Source organism: Schistocerca americana, chromosome 8, assembly GCF_021461395.2.
Source record: "Schistocerca americana isolate TAMUIC-IGC-003095 chromosome 8, iqSchAmer2.1, whole genome shotgun sequence".
NCBI lineage: Eukaryota > Metazoa > Arthropoda > Insecta > Orthoptera > Acrididae > Schistocerca > Schistocerca americana.
In genome coordinates this window covers 264,423,677-264,439,187 of record NC_060126.1, presented here as the reverse complement: position 1 = coordinate 264,439,187, position 15,511 = coordinate 264,423,677, and the positions used below count along the sequence as shown (strand labels likewise).

The 15,511-nt window shown below is 41.2% G+C and overlaps 1 protein-coding gene across 2 annotated transcripts in view; it reads right to left on the bottom strand.

The window, feature by feature from the left end:
- LOC124545094 (protein suppressor of forked) overlaps window positions 1–15,511 on the bottom strand; it is a 146,627-nt gene that overhangs the window by 47,138 nt on the left and 83,978 nt on the right. For both annotated transcript variants that reach the window (XM_047123906.1, XM_047123907.1), the window contains exon 4: window positions 9,966–10,063. In XM_047123906.1, the coding sequence (XP_046979862.1) occupies window positions 9,966–10,063 (98 nt within the window). The remainder of the gene's footprint in view (window positions 1–9,965; window positions 10,064–15,511) is intronic.

The window sequence follows — 15,511 nt, the reverse complement described above, 5'->3', positions numbered from 1 at the left end:
AGAGAATATTTTGGAGTACTTCCTTATTTACAAGGGAAATGTATGACCTCAAATGCTGAGAACTGCACAAAAAATGTAGTTAGAATATAATCAGACAATTGAAAATCCAAGACAGAATGAAACAATATTATGAAAAGGAAAGTTGCTACTCACCATATAGCAGAGATGCTGAGTCGCAGATAGGAACAACGAAAAGACAGTCAGCAATAATTAAAGCTTTCAGCGATTAAGGCCTTCGTCAACAAATAGACGACACACACACACACACACAAATGCAACTCGCACATACGACTGCAGTCTCAGGCAACTGAAACCACACTGTGAGCAGCAGCACCAGTGCATGATGGGAGTAGCAACCGGGTGGAGGTAAGGAGGAGGCTGGGTGCGGGGAGGGGGAGGGACAGTATGGTGGGGGTGGCAGACAGTGAAGTGCTGCAGGTTAGATGGAGGGCAGGGGAGAGGTGGGGAAGAGGGGGGGGGGGGGGGGGGAGGAGAAGCGGAAAAGGAGAGAAGTAAAAAGACTGAGTGTGATGGTGATGGTGGAATGAGAGCTGTGTAGTGCTGAAATGGGAACAGGGAAGGGGTTGGATGGGTGAGGGTAGTGACTAACAAAGTTTGAGGCCTGGAGGGTAATGGGAACGTAGGATGTACTGCTGGGGAGAGTTCCCACCTGAGCAATTCAGAAAAGCTGTTGTTGGTGGTAAGGATCCATATGGCACAGGCTGTGAAGCAGTCATTGAAGTGAAGGATATCATGTTTGGCAGTGTGTTCAGCAACAGGGTGGTCCAGGCCACAGTTTGTCGGTGGCCATTCATGCAGACGGCTTGTTGGTTGTCATGCGCATATAGAATGCAGCACAGTGGTTGCAGCTTAGCTTGTAGATCACACTACTGGTTTCACAGATAGCCCAGCCTTTGATGGGATAGGTGATGTTTGTGACAGGACTGGTGTAGGTGGTCTTGCATCTAGGTCTATTACAGAGGAATGAGCCATGAGGTAAGAGGTTGGGAGCAGGGCTTGTGTAAGGATGGACAAGTACATTGTGTAGGTTCGGTGGACGGCGGAGTACCAGTGTGGGAGGGGTGGGAAGGATAATGGGCAGGACATTTCTCATTTCAGGGCATGACGAGGGGCAGTCGAAACCCTGGCAAAGAATGTAATTCAGATGCTCCAGTCCTGGATGGTACTGAGTTATGAGGGGAATACTCCTCTGTGGCTGAACTGTGTGATTTTGTGAGATGGTGGGAGACTGGAAAGATAAGGCATGGGAGATTTGTTTTTGTACAAGGTCGGGAGGATAATTACGGTCTGTGAAGGCTTCAGTGAGACCCTTGGTATATTTCGAATGGGACCGCTGGGCACTGCAGATGCGATGACCATAGGTGGATAGGCTGTATGGAAGGGACTTCTTGGTATGGAACGGTTGGCAGTTGTCGAAGGGGGGTGTTGCTCATGGTTCGTAGGTTTGATATGGACAGAGGTACCGATGTAGCCATCTTTGAGGTGGAGGTCAACATCTAGGAAGGTAGCTTGTTGGGTTGAGTAGGACCAGGTGAAGCAAATGGGGGAGATGATGTTGAGGTTCTGGAGGAATGTGAATAGGGTGTCCTCACCTTCAATCCAGATAGCAAAGATGTCATCAATGAATCTGAACCAGGTTAGAGGTTTAGGGTTCTGGGTTTTTTAGGAAGGATTCCTCTAGACAGCCCATGAATAGGTTGGCATAGGATGGTGCCATGCGGATGTCCTAGCCGTACCCCAGATTTGTTTGTAGGTGATGCCTTCAAAGGAGAAGTAATTGTGGGTGAGGACATAGTTGGTCATGGCGATTAGGAAGGAGGTTGTTAGTTAGGAATCCATCAGGTGTTGAGAAAGCTAGTGTTCAATAGCATAAAGCCATGGGCACTAGAAATATTAGTGTAAAGGGAAGTGGAATCAGAAGCGATGAGCAGGGCATTGTGTGGTAAAGGGACAGGAACTGTGCAGAGTTGGTGGAGGAAATGGTTTGTGTATCTTTTGTATAGGAGGGTAGGTTCCGGGTAATAGGTTGAAGGTGTTTGACTATGAGAGCAGAGATTCTCTCAGTGGGGGCACAGTAACCAGGCACAATGGGGTGTCCTGGGTGGTTAGGTTTACGGACTTTAGGAAGCATGTAGAAGGTACGAATGCGGGTAGTGGTAGGGGTGACTAGAGAGATGGGATGGGCCAAACGATTTAAGTAGTGACTGGAGATCCTGGTGGATTTCTGGAATGGGGTCACTGTGGCATGGTTTGTAGGTGGTAGTATCTGACAGATGGCAGAGTCGTCCTGCCAGGTAATCACTGCAGTTTGAAATAACAGTGATGGAGCCTTTGTCTGCAGATAGAATTATAAGGTCGAGATCAGTTTTTAGATGGTGGACTACAGTTCTTTCTGTGGATGTAAGCTTAGTTTGGACTTATGACCACAGCAGTTGAGTCCCATAGTGCTCAGAGCCATTTGAACCATTAAGCTTAGTTTGCATGATGTGGGATTTGGGGAATGATGGTGAGGCAAGGCTCGAGGTTAAGAAATTCTGGAAACTTAACAGGGGAGATTTGGGGGCAGTGGGAATGGATCACAGTTAGATGGAGGAGTGAACTGAGTTGGTCCTTGGTTGAGTCTGATTGGTAGGGTTCGTGGTGACAAAGTGTTTCCACTGTAGGGACCGGGAGAAGGAGAGAAGGTCTTTAACAAGTCCTGCTTGATTGAATTTGGAAGTTCCTTCCGTACAGCTACCGAGCCACCCACGGGCGTGGTCCCCTCTCAAAATATACCAAGGGTCTCATTGAAGCCTTCACAGACTGTAATTATCTTGCCAACCTTGTACAAAAACAAATCTCCCATGCCTTACCTTTCCAGTCTCCCACCACCTCACAAAGTCCCACCTCCGGCCACAGAGGAGCATCCCCTCATAACTCCGTACCACCCAGGACAGGAGCAACTGCATTACATTCTCTGCCAGGGTTTCTCCTAACTCTCATCATGTCCTGAAATGAGGAATGTCCTGCCCAATATCCTTCCCACCCCTCCCACAGTGGTATTCTGCTGTCCACCGAACCTACACAATATACAAACAATCCTGTTGGAAGAACATCCGCAACTGAGAATTATACTAGAGGTTTAAAATACCACTTCAGCTGTAAATTTCTTTTATTATCGCGACCAGTTTTGGGCTCTCATAAGCCAATCCTCAGGTGTCGCAACTGTGTTGTGGCCCCTGAGAGCTGCGGTGGACATGTACTAAGCGCAGTGTGCTACCTATGAGCGCAGAACAAGGACGGAGAACTCCCTGTTCTGCACTCATAGGTAGCACACAGCGTCTAGTACATGTCCACCCCGACGCTCTGAGGGGGGGGGGGGGTCACTATCCTTCCCACCCTCTCACAGTTGTATTCCGCTGTCCACCGAACCTACACAAGGAGGATGGACTCATGAGAGCCCAAAACCGGTTGTGATAATAAAAGAAATTTATCACTGAAGCGGTATTTTCAACCTCTAACACAATATGCTGCTCCCAACCGCCGTACCTCATGGCTCATACCCCCGCAATAGACCTAGATGCAAGACCTGCCCCATACATACCACCACCACCACCACCACCACCACCACCACCACCACCACCACCAGTCCTGTCAGTAACATCACCTATCCTATCAAAGGCAGGGCTACCTGTGAAACCAGTCATGTAGTCTACGCTGCAACCACTGTGTCTATGTAGGCATGATAACCAACAAGCTGTCTGTCCACATGAATGGCCATCAACAAACTGTGACCAAGAAACAAGTGGACCACCCTGTTGCTGAACATGCTGCCAAACATGATATCCTTCATTTCAGTTACTGCTTCACAGCCTGTGCCATATGGATCCTTACCACCAACACAAGCTTTTCTGAATTGCGCTGATGGCAACACATCCTACGTTCTCCTAACCCTCCTGGCCTCAACCTTCGTTAGCTGTACGCAGTCGTCCACTCCAAGCTCAGTCTCAGACGCAGAGATTAGCACCACCGTTTCCTTCATTACGAGCATGAACAACCCAATTTCACACATTATCGAAGTCAGTACAATCACCAAGTAAACAGCTTTCATTCGTTTATGGTTCCAGCTGGAGGCACATTTTCTTTGGTTAGAAACTCAATTATAGCATGCTCTTTCTAATGCATGATGTGGTTATGTTACTCATTGCCATGCTATGCGCTATAATTCACAGCCCTCTAGCAAGAGAGAGTTGCAATTTGTGTCAGCATAATGCACAAGTCAATCAAGCAATATGCATTACATGTAATACCTCAACCAATATTGAGAACAGAATAAATGACTTAGAAGCATTACTTTTCAGCATGCCCTCGTATAAAATCAAATGGAAGTAACATAGGAGCGGGTATAATAATAAATATGGAAATAGGAATGCGAGTGCTATGAACAGCATAGAGAAGGCACAGTATCCTAGACAGACACGAAACCGACTCCCAACCTTTTCCTTAAAGTTCATTGGATGTTATTAATTTTTCTGAATGTACACCACTTCCCACGAGGCATACTTTTGATATCCCGTCAGTTTGCATCATCATAATGACCGGGAGAGTGGTGCGCTGACCACACGCCCCTCCTATCCGCATCCTCAACTGAGGATGACACGGCGGTCGGATGGTCCCGATGGGCCACTTGTGTCCTGAAGACGGAGTACATGTCAGTTTGTGTACGGCAGTCGCAGCGTACCGTCCCCTTGAAATACGACTTCAGCTGGGATGCTGTTTACCACATTGTTTATCTTTTACCCTTCTTTCCGGTGCTGTTTATAATCTTCTCTCTCATTTCATTTAGTGATCGGTTACAGTGTCATCATCACGTTTTAACCCCTGACTATCGATTTTTGCGAAATTTTCCAAATTTAAAAAAAAAAGTGTTAAGATCAAGATGTAAAAGCGGTTTGATTACTATAATCCAAGAATTCAGTCTTGCAGACACTTTTTATCACTCTGATATGGTCTTTGCATAATACTATTTACGATCGGTCTCCTTTTTGTTCATACCACCTCCTGATGACGATAATTTAGATTATGAAACTGGTCCTGCTTCTAATGAAGGGTTTACAACAGCTGCAGCGGTTTTTATTCAACATGCACAAGTTTATATGCCTACTAGCTGTACTGATGATTAAGAGACTGAAAGAATATATGAAGAGAACAGAATTTAGCACTATCATTTCTTTCACTGCAAGCATTACTGATGTCAATACAATCACCACAGTACACAGCTTTAATTCTTTTATGGATCTGAATTGGAACTCAATGGTACAATACTAAAGAGATGGAAAACTAATATGGAATACAGAATAGGCAAAAGCAATTACAGAGGAAGCCACTCTGTAGAATTTTGCACAGAGCATAATGTAATCATTGTCAACACATTGTTCAAGGAGGAGGAAAGATGGAGGTTTAACATCCTATCAACATTTGAGGTAATTACACTTACACACAATCTCAAATATTTTAAAGGGTTGGGAAGTAAATCAGCCTCCCTCTTTCAAAGAATCTATTCCAACATTTGCCTGGAATGATTTAAGGAAACCACAGAAAACCTAAATTTGATTGGCCGGATGTGGACTTGTATCATTGTCCTCCTGAATGTGAGTCCAGTGTGTTAATCACTGTATCACCTTGCTAAATACATCATATATGAAAATCATGAAAGGAGATTGTATATGAGAAAGAGACCTGGAGGCCCAAGAAGATTTCAGATGGGTTATATAACCGTACAACAGAGGTATCAAAACCAAATTTTAAAACGAAAAATATTCTAGGAGGCAGATGTGGACTCTGGCCATAATTTATTTGTTACAAACTGCAGATTCAAATTGAAGAAATTGCAGGAAGGTCAGAAATTAAGGAGCTGGAGAGTAAAAAGTTGCTGAGAATTTTGGAGGGTGCATTAGACAACAAGTGACTGCAACAGAGGAATGAACTATGATAGAAGCCGAATAGGTAGCATTGACAGGTGAAAATTGCAGGCAGCACAGGATCAAATAAGCAAAACAACATGAGCTAATAGAAATCTCTGATAATGCTCTCAAGGCATTTAAGTTAAATGATGAAAAAAGAAAATATGAAGCGACACCAAATGAAGATCTCTAAAAAATGAGACCGATAGGAAGTGTAAAATGGCAAAGCAAGAATGGCCACAGGAGAAATGGAAAGCTGTAGAGGCACACATGACTAAAATTAGAATTAGATGCTGCCTGCAGTAAAGTTAAAGAAACTTTTAGAGAAAAGACAAGCAGCTGTAAGAACATAAAGAGCGAAGATTGCACGGCTAAACTAGGCAAAGAAAGAAAAGCTGAAAGATGGAAAGAACATACAGAAAGGCTATATAATGTAAATAAACTTGAAGACAACATGGGAGGGAAACAGGGAATAGATGAAGATGTGATGAGAGTTGATATACTGTTAGAAGAATTTGACAGAGCATTGGAAAACCTAAATAAAAACAATGCTATGGAGTAAACGACATTCCACAGAGTTACTGAGATCCTTGGGAGAGCCAGCCATAACGAAACTTTTCCACCTGGTGCACAAGATGTATGAGACATATGAAATACTCTCAGATTTCACGAAAAATGTAATATTTCCAATTATAAATAATGTGTGTGTGAATATTACCGTATCACCAGTTCAATAGGTCATGGTTGCTTAATACCACCATGAATTATTTACAGAAGAATGAAAACTCGACCTCAGGGAAAATAGTCTGCGTTTTGGAGGAATGTGCAAACATGCAAGGTAATATTTACTCTTCAACTTGTCTTCGTAGCAAAAATGTAAAACATACCTTTGTAACATTTGTCATGAGGAAGCAATAAAGAAAACCATAGATAAATTTGGAAAGAGAACTGAAGTCCAGGGAGAGGAAATAAAATCTTTACATACGCCAATGACACTATAATTCTGTCAGAGAGAGCACAGGACTTGGGAGAGCAGTTGAACAGAATGGGTAGCATCTTGGAAAGAGGCTATAAGTTGTATATCAACGAAAGTAAAACAAAGGTAGTAGAATGTTGTTGTTTTAAAACAACTGCCGATGCTAAAGGACTTAGGCTAGGAAATAAAGACATTAAAAGTAGTAGATGAGTTTTGCTATTTGGGTAGAAAAGTACCTGACGATGGCAGAAATAGGGGGGATATGCAACACAGACTGGAGATAGCAAGAAAAGCATTTTCAGAAAGCGGGATTTGTTAAAATCAAATATCTATGTTTAAGTGTCAAGAAGTCTTTTCCGGAGATGTTTGTCTGGAGTGCAGCCTTATATAGAAGTTGGATGATAAACAGTTCAGGCAAGGAGAGAATAGAACCTTTTGCAATATGGTACTACCAAAGAACGTTGAAAATTAGATATGTAAATTGAATAACTAATGAACAGAGCTGAGGAAAAAAAGACATATTTGGCACAACTTGGCTAAAAAAAGGGATCAGTTGATAAAACATATCCTGAGGTGTCAAGAAATCATCAATTCAGTAATAGAGGTCAGTACAGAGGGAAAAAAATATATACAACAAACTTTCTCGAAAAGCCTACTTACAAAATTCCAAGAAGCATGCTTAAATGACGAATATACGAATTTACTACAGCACCACATATTGCTCCCGTTAAGATCATGAGGACAAGGTTACATTAATTACAGTGTGTACAGAGGCATTTAAACAGTCATTATTCCCAAATTCCGTACACAAATGGAATGGAAAGAAGCTAATATAATCAAAATACCCACCCTGCCCCGCACTTCACTTCACAGTGGTTTGCAGAGTATGGAAGTAGCTGCAGATGATGATCATAGGCTTTCGGGTCAAGTGAGGAAGCATTGTTGAACAGTTAAGTTTGTAAACTGCTCACAAGCTGCCATGATTAAAGTATACTGTGAGTGGGAAAAATGGCACCATCTAAAATAGGCACTGTGGCAACTTCGGTCCACCACAGGCCATAATAACGAGGATGAAAGAAAGACGAGGATGAAAGAAAGACGAGGATGAAAGAAAGACGAGGATGAAAGAAAGACGAGGATGAAAGAAAGACGAGGATGAAAGAAAGACGAGGATGAAAGAAAGACGAGGATGAAAGAAAGACGAGGATGAAAGAAAGACGAGGATGAAAGAAAGACGAGGATGAAAGAAAGACGAGGATGAAAGAAAGACGAGGATGAAAGAAAGACGAGGATGAAAGAAAGACGAGGATGAAAGAAAGACGAGGATGAAAGAAAGACGAGGATGAAAGAAAGACGAGGATGAAAGAAAGACGAGGATGAAAGAAAGACGAGGATGAAAGAAAGACGAGGATGAAAGAAAGACGAGGATGAAAGAAAGACGAGGATGAAAGAAAGACGAGGATGAAAGAAAGACGAGGATGAAAGAAAGACGAGGATGAAAGAAAGACGAGGATGAAAGAAAGACGAGGATGAAAGAAAGACGAGGATGAAAGAAAGACGAGGATGAAAGAAAGACGAGGATGAAAGAAAGACGAGGATGAAAGAAAGACGAGGATGAAAGAAAGACGAGGATGAAAGAAAGACGAGGATGAAAGAAAGACGAGGATGAAAGAAAGACGAGGATGAAAGAAAGACGAGGATGAAAGAAAGACGAGGATGAAAGAAAGACGAGGATGAAAGAAAGACGAGGATGAAAGAAAGACGAGGATGAAAGAAAGACGAGGATGAAAGAAAGACGAGGATGAAAGAAAGACGAGGATGAAAGAAAGACGAGGATGAAAGAAAGACGAGGATGAAAGAAAGACGAGGATGAAAGAAAGACGAGGATGAAAGAAAGACGAGGATGAAAGAAAGACGAGGATGAAAGAAAGACGAGGATGAAAGAAAGACGAGGATGAAAGAAAGACGAGGATGAAAGAAAGACGAGGATGAAAGAAAGACGAGGATGAAAGAAAGACGAGGATGAAAGAAAGACGAGGATGAAAGAAAGACGAGGATGAAAGAAAGACGAGGATGAAAGAAAGACGAGGATGAAAGAAAGACGAGGATGAAAGAAAGACGAGGATGAAAGAAAGACGAGGATGAAAGAAAGACGAGGATGTGTGTACGGGTGAGTAGACATGCAGCTGACCACCCAGATAAACAAAGGGGCTACCAATTGTGTACTCAACAACAGTTCAGCAAATGTTGTTGCATTTGGGCACCTGCCACAGGTGCCTGACTTACACATATATGCTGACTTGTTCATCAGTGGCAAAGGCTGAAATTTGTATATCAGTACCACAATTGGATGTCCTCTGAGTGAAGATAGGTGGTTTTTACAGACGAATCATGTTTTATGCATGCTCGTACAGATGGCCATTTGTGCGTATGGCCTGCAACAATCGTCGGAAGGATTCATGTCAGAGGGGAGAGTGTTATGGCCTGGGAAATGTTTCTGTGGCATTCCCTGAATGATCTTGTCATTCTGGAAGCCACAGTGGATCAAAACAAGTACGCATCTATCCTTGGGGAACACGTCTACCCTGCATCTAACAGCATGACAATGCAATGAGACACACAACTCCCAGCATACATGCATGGTTTGAAGAGCATTAGGATGACTTTGCCATACTCCCTTGGTCACTGTACTCCCTGGATTTAAACCCAGTCGAGACTGTGGGACCTTCTTGATCAGACCGTTCATCCTGCAGATCCTCAACCAAGAAACCTAGCACAGCTGGTCACAGCACTGGAGTTGGCATGGCTCCACACTCCTGCCAGTACCTTCCAGAACCCCACTGACACACTTCCTGTACATCTTGCAGTGGTAAGCACTGCAAAACTTGGTTATTCAGGCTTTTGACAGGTGGTCACATTAATGTAACTGGACAGTATCACCATTATGTTCAGGATTTGATCTGAACAAACAACATAATCATTGCACAAAAGGTACAAAACTTATATATAAAAAAACATATACTTACTTGTAAGTTGGGAGAGTATTCTTTGTTTCTTTCACATAGGACAGGTACAACTTCCATAATTCTATGTTAAGGACCTTCATAAGACACCTTTGGAATAGCTGAAACAGAAGTAAATCATAAGTTTTGATACAGTTCATGATTAAATTCGTGGACATTCTGGATTTCAGTTTCAGAATGGCAGCATTTTTCCTCTCATGTAGCAGCATAAATACCTGAAAATGAAGTCCTCTTGCAGCTGCACAAGGACTGAGGTAAAGTAAGAATACTAAATTCACAATAACTGTGATATAACAACAATACTAAACTTTCAATTGTGATATGGTATGCTACTACTTATGGTGATTTGGTAACACAGAGTAAAGCAACTAACTACATATTTTTTGTCACATTTCTTGTTTCAAATATGACTAACAGTAAGTAAGAAGGTGACAATATACACAGTCTTAATTCACAGTAAAAATCAGGACTATCTTTGTTCGTAAAAATTAGACTTGTGCCTGCAAGTTAAGAGACCTTCAAGATGCACTAGATGCCATAATACAATATCTGTTATACAATACTGAGCAGACTAAACTGTGACCAGACAACACAAACACAACATACATGACATGCCAGTACAATACACCCGCCCCCCCCCCCCCCACCACCACCACCACCACCACCACCACCACCACCACCACCACCACCCACTCAAGGATACAGCACGGATGTTCAAAAGAACGCAATGCTTCACCTACCGCAATTGATGGTTTGGTTTAGCGAGTGATTCTGGTCATCTCGTCAATTGGTTGGCTCTTGAGACATTTTACAAACATGTCATTATTTTGGAGTGGGGCTGGTAACAGTAGGAGCTTATATGCCAAAGTGTTTTACAGCAGTTCTGAGAAAATTGTGGTTTACTGGGGGAAGATAACCTGCAGCAGTATGTGACCCTTTTTGTGGTACATATGGATTTGGGATTCAGTTGATGGATGATTATGTCAAAGCACACAGAGCAGCTGCAGTGTGCTGATATTACATGTCTAGTGTGATCAGGTTGTTCTCTGGGCTCTCAAATCTAATTGAAAAAGTATGACCACATATTGCAACCTTAGCTCCACCTTCATAAATCAATGATGCCATCTAGAGGCCAATTCTTTAGTAATAAGAGGCATTGCCACAAGCCGAAATGGGCAAGACTCATCCACAGTATGGGGATCTGTTGTTATCCTGTACCGCCAAAGGCCTCACTCACTATACTGCCTTTATGTAAACCACTGGTGGAGAGAGAAACAGTAAGTGCCCCTTACAGCTTATGACGAGTTTCCTGATATGTCTTGCTTCCATACCACCACATTACAAGTCACAATGTCTTACTGCACATATTACAGCTGTGGCTACTGCCGCCTTTGCTGGTTCCAAAGTTCCTTCACACAAGAGCGTGTCTTTCAGACTGTTTAACATAACTGGTCAACGTTATTTCACTCTGCTTACCATTAGAATTCCAGTTTCCCAGTAGTTGAAAATAGTGATATCACTCTGGAACAATCTTTCAACATCAAAAACACATTTTTCTTGTAGAATATTTGGTTTAGTGTGTTCTCCTGAATCTGAGTATGTTGCACAGCTCACAAAGCATTCTCTAATTCGTAAAACTCAATGACTGACTTTTTGTAAAGGTAATTTTACATCACAATTTTGTTTGGGGCTACAGAACTGGTGATTTGATTCTGGTAATGGGATGTGGTCAACACCATGCTGTTTTCACTGTCATTATGCCCAGCTATTACCACTGATACTATACTATGATGTGCTCAGCACAGCTTTATACCAGGGGTGTAGAGACTTGCTAGTATGCAGGCCACAAATTGTTCGTCCCATGTTGCTAGCAGTCTGTATGTATCTGCTTTATACCAATAAGAAAACTCTGTCAGCCAAGAACAGTTGTCATGATTCACAAACATTTATACTGACTCATAATTATAACAGACATAATAAGCTGAATCACTGTTTTTATTTCTAAAAGGAAAGCAACTACTTTAGCACAGCATAACATTTTCCCCACATTCCCTTCTCCATGCTTACATTTCTAGTTGTAATTGCCACTTCTATTACTAGGCAAAGACAATTCTTCACACAGAATTTTTTTCCCCCCTTCGATACCTGCTCTTCTTACTACAAAGGACAACCAGATATAAACAACACCTTTTAAGAAAAAGTGGCATTAGCCCCCAAAATTCGTCTTTTGCCGATAATCTTCTGATTACAGGTCATGTACCTAAAGCTATATCCAATATCAACATCTTGCACACTGAGAAGAAAGGGCGCAGAGTAGATATTCTTGAAGAATTAGAGATTTTTAAACATATTTCTTGAAACCATAGCCTCATTCTCAATAAGCAGCTGCAGTTGCATAACAAAAATTTCTTCAACGGTGTAAAGCTGTTACTTGACATTTAATTTCAGGTCTCCTCATACGGTTCACCGAAATGTGTGTGTTCCCACAAATTTGTAATTATGTTATAGACCACTTTAAATGTCTAAATTCTGATGAAGGCACTCTTAGAAGTGTTGAAACCTGGTTAATAAGACTAAAAAAATTGTGACTGAGGGCTCATTGGTTTCAATTTTATTTTCTTCACACTGATCCGGTTTCAAGCACACCCATAAAGCTGTCTATGACTAAACACTTATACTGTGCTAAACAACTTTTAACATACCAAACTCCAAGGTAACAAGAATTTCTATTAAACAAAAGATTATCAACATTACACTGTTCCTGCTTGGTGTGGTGTTGTAAGGATACTGACAGTCTTGAAATACTCCACATGTATTTCTATGTTTGCAACAAGCTTGCCATCACCATTTAGTGGCATCTCAAATGCGATACTGTATAATTGGCATGCACAATGCAATCAATCATACATGTGAGCTTTTATGCATGTTTTCTGGTTTCCTATGAAAGACTTCTGTGTTTGAAAGAAAAGTGTAAAGGAAGGAAGAATAAGATTTTATGTTCAGTCGATGATGAGGTCAACAGAGATAGAGCACAAGTCTGAATTGGGGAAGGAGAGTGACAGACACTGGCAGTGATCTTTCAAAGGAACCATAGATGATTTGGAAAAAAATCACAAAAAACCTGAATCTGTATGACTCATTGGGCACTTCAGCCATCATCCTGCTGAATGTGTTTTATCACTGCCCCACCCAGATTGGTAGGAAAATGCAAATACTTTTGACTAAAATCACGAGTGACATAAGACCCTGGACTTTGTTGATTTGATTTACGAGAGCACATTGTGACAAACAACAGAACAAGTTTTGTTATTTCCAATAACTAGCTCTTTGCTTTAGGTGATCAGTCCAAGAACTACCCTGTAAAACAGATGAATAATCCACAGTTCCTTATATAAACTAGGCACAGAGACTGAGAGAAACACTGAAACTGACTTGTAAACAAGGTACTTCTATTGTATATCTCCAGCCTCAGGCCACACAAGTGGTATCTTAACTGATTTTCACTTCCTAGAAAGTCATCACATGATCTGACAACATTACATAGCAAACCACTGAAGTTTTGCTTTAACTACCATTCTACCATTTATGATACACCACTTGTGTGATCTGAAGTTGGGAAAAATCAGTAAAAGAACTGAGTATTTTCTACTGCTTCGTAGGAGGGAAAATATGATTTTTTTATATATATATATATATATATATATATATATATATATATATATTTTTTTTTTTTTTTTTTTTTTTTTTTGGCACGTGGGGGTGTTGTGGGTAGGAACGCATTACAAGATCCATGAGGTGAGTGAAGGTTGGAGAAGTAGAGAAGCTGAAAGAGGATCACAAAAGCACAGAACTACAAACCAAGCTGGAGAGAGAGAGAGAGAGAGAGAGAGAGAGAGAGAGAGAGAGAGGAGAGGGGGGGGGGGGAGGTGGTAGTCAGGAGGTTACTGACTATGGATGCTCCCAACCAGGAGCATTTTATAATTATTTGATGTGTGGGATGAAAAGCTTCCTCCTTGAAGATCATAGGGGCTGGTGATGGGGAGGAGGAGCCAGACAGCAATAGCAATGACAATTAATAATATCAGCTGTTTTACCAATCACCATGAGTTGCAGTTGAGTACTTGAAGTTGTGACAAAGTCACCACATTATGCTTCATCCCAGCACCATCAGCATCCAATTACTCTGTCACTATGGCCACTGCTTCCATGATGCCAGTATACCGCCCATACCCATGAGCGTATCCTCATTGATCAATCTCTCCCAACAATTGGTGGCTACACTGACATCATTAAACAGAATTACTTTATTTTGAAGGCTGAGTCTACAAATAAATTTGTGACAGCCAGTCACAAATAGAAGGTACTAATTTACATGAACCTTTTTAGGTGATCCCTAAAAGATGGCTTCCCAGTGCATAGAAAACCAACCACTTCAATTTTGAGTGCTGATAGCTTTAGTCCACAAACACTCAGTAATAGACACATTGCTGCCACTTCTCCAGGACAATAAATCATCTCCCAAATGCATATCAGATGGTGCTCCTCTAATTTCATCAATGTTGATTTATGTATATTTGTTGGCTCATTAGCAATCTTTCCTGCAGCATATTCACCAACTACCAAGACCACCTCTTTAACAACAGCCACAGTCCAAATTAACCTGAGTGTTTGTGAAAGCTGTATAAGTAATGTGAAGCAGCCCCATTCAAACATGCAACATTTACTTACACAAGGAAGTAATTTCTAATCAGTACATAAATATCCCTTGCATTTATCTGAGACTCCCCACAGACAGCTCACAAAACACCTAACTGGTCATAACAAAGTATCACCTTTTAGTAAAAGTGTTTTGTGAATTACAATCAAAAGTAGACACTGAACCTAATTATACAAACAAAATCAACAGTTTATGATCTCTGTGGACATCAAAGGACACCATTCATAGATGTATAAAGCTTAAAATTATTTTCATAGATGATCACTGGATGAATCCATGAAAAGTCAACTTTGGATTCGTTTCAAATGAATGCTTGGATGGTGCAATTAGAAGAACACTGCCCTGGTCAGGCATAAGAGTTTAAGTTTTCAATTACATTCACTACAGCATGTATACTTGGCTAAAGAATGAAACTATACAATTATCCTTGATGACATTTCGCTTTAACCCTATGTCAGTGAAATATATGACACGGACAAAGTAAAAGTCGTTGGAATTCTTGGAAAACCTCCAACACGTGACAACTTATCTCACATGACGACGAACAATAAATTATTGGAATTTAATACAATGGTTACAGACTGAGCCTTACTTTTCTTTCAATTAGTATGCTACATTCTTCTTTGTAACTGTTTAATTAAAATGGTTAGTAGAAATTTGAAATACTGAAAAGTCATACCTGCCTATACTGTTGAAACTACTGGTAAGATAATCTTATTCCATACAGTAAGCCTTTACCATAATGAAAGAATTTCAAAGTTTGGTTAAAAAATAAATAAAAAAATAAATAAATTTGACTCATTGTTGGTTTACAAAATCCATTAAGACAAAA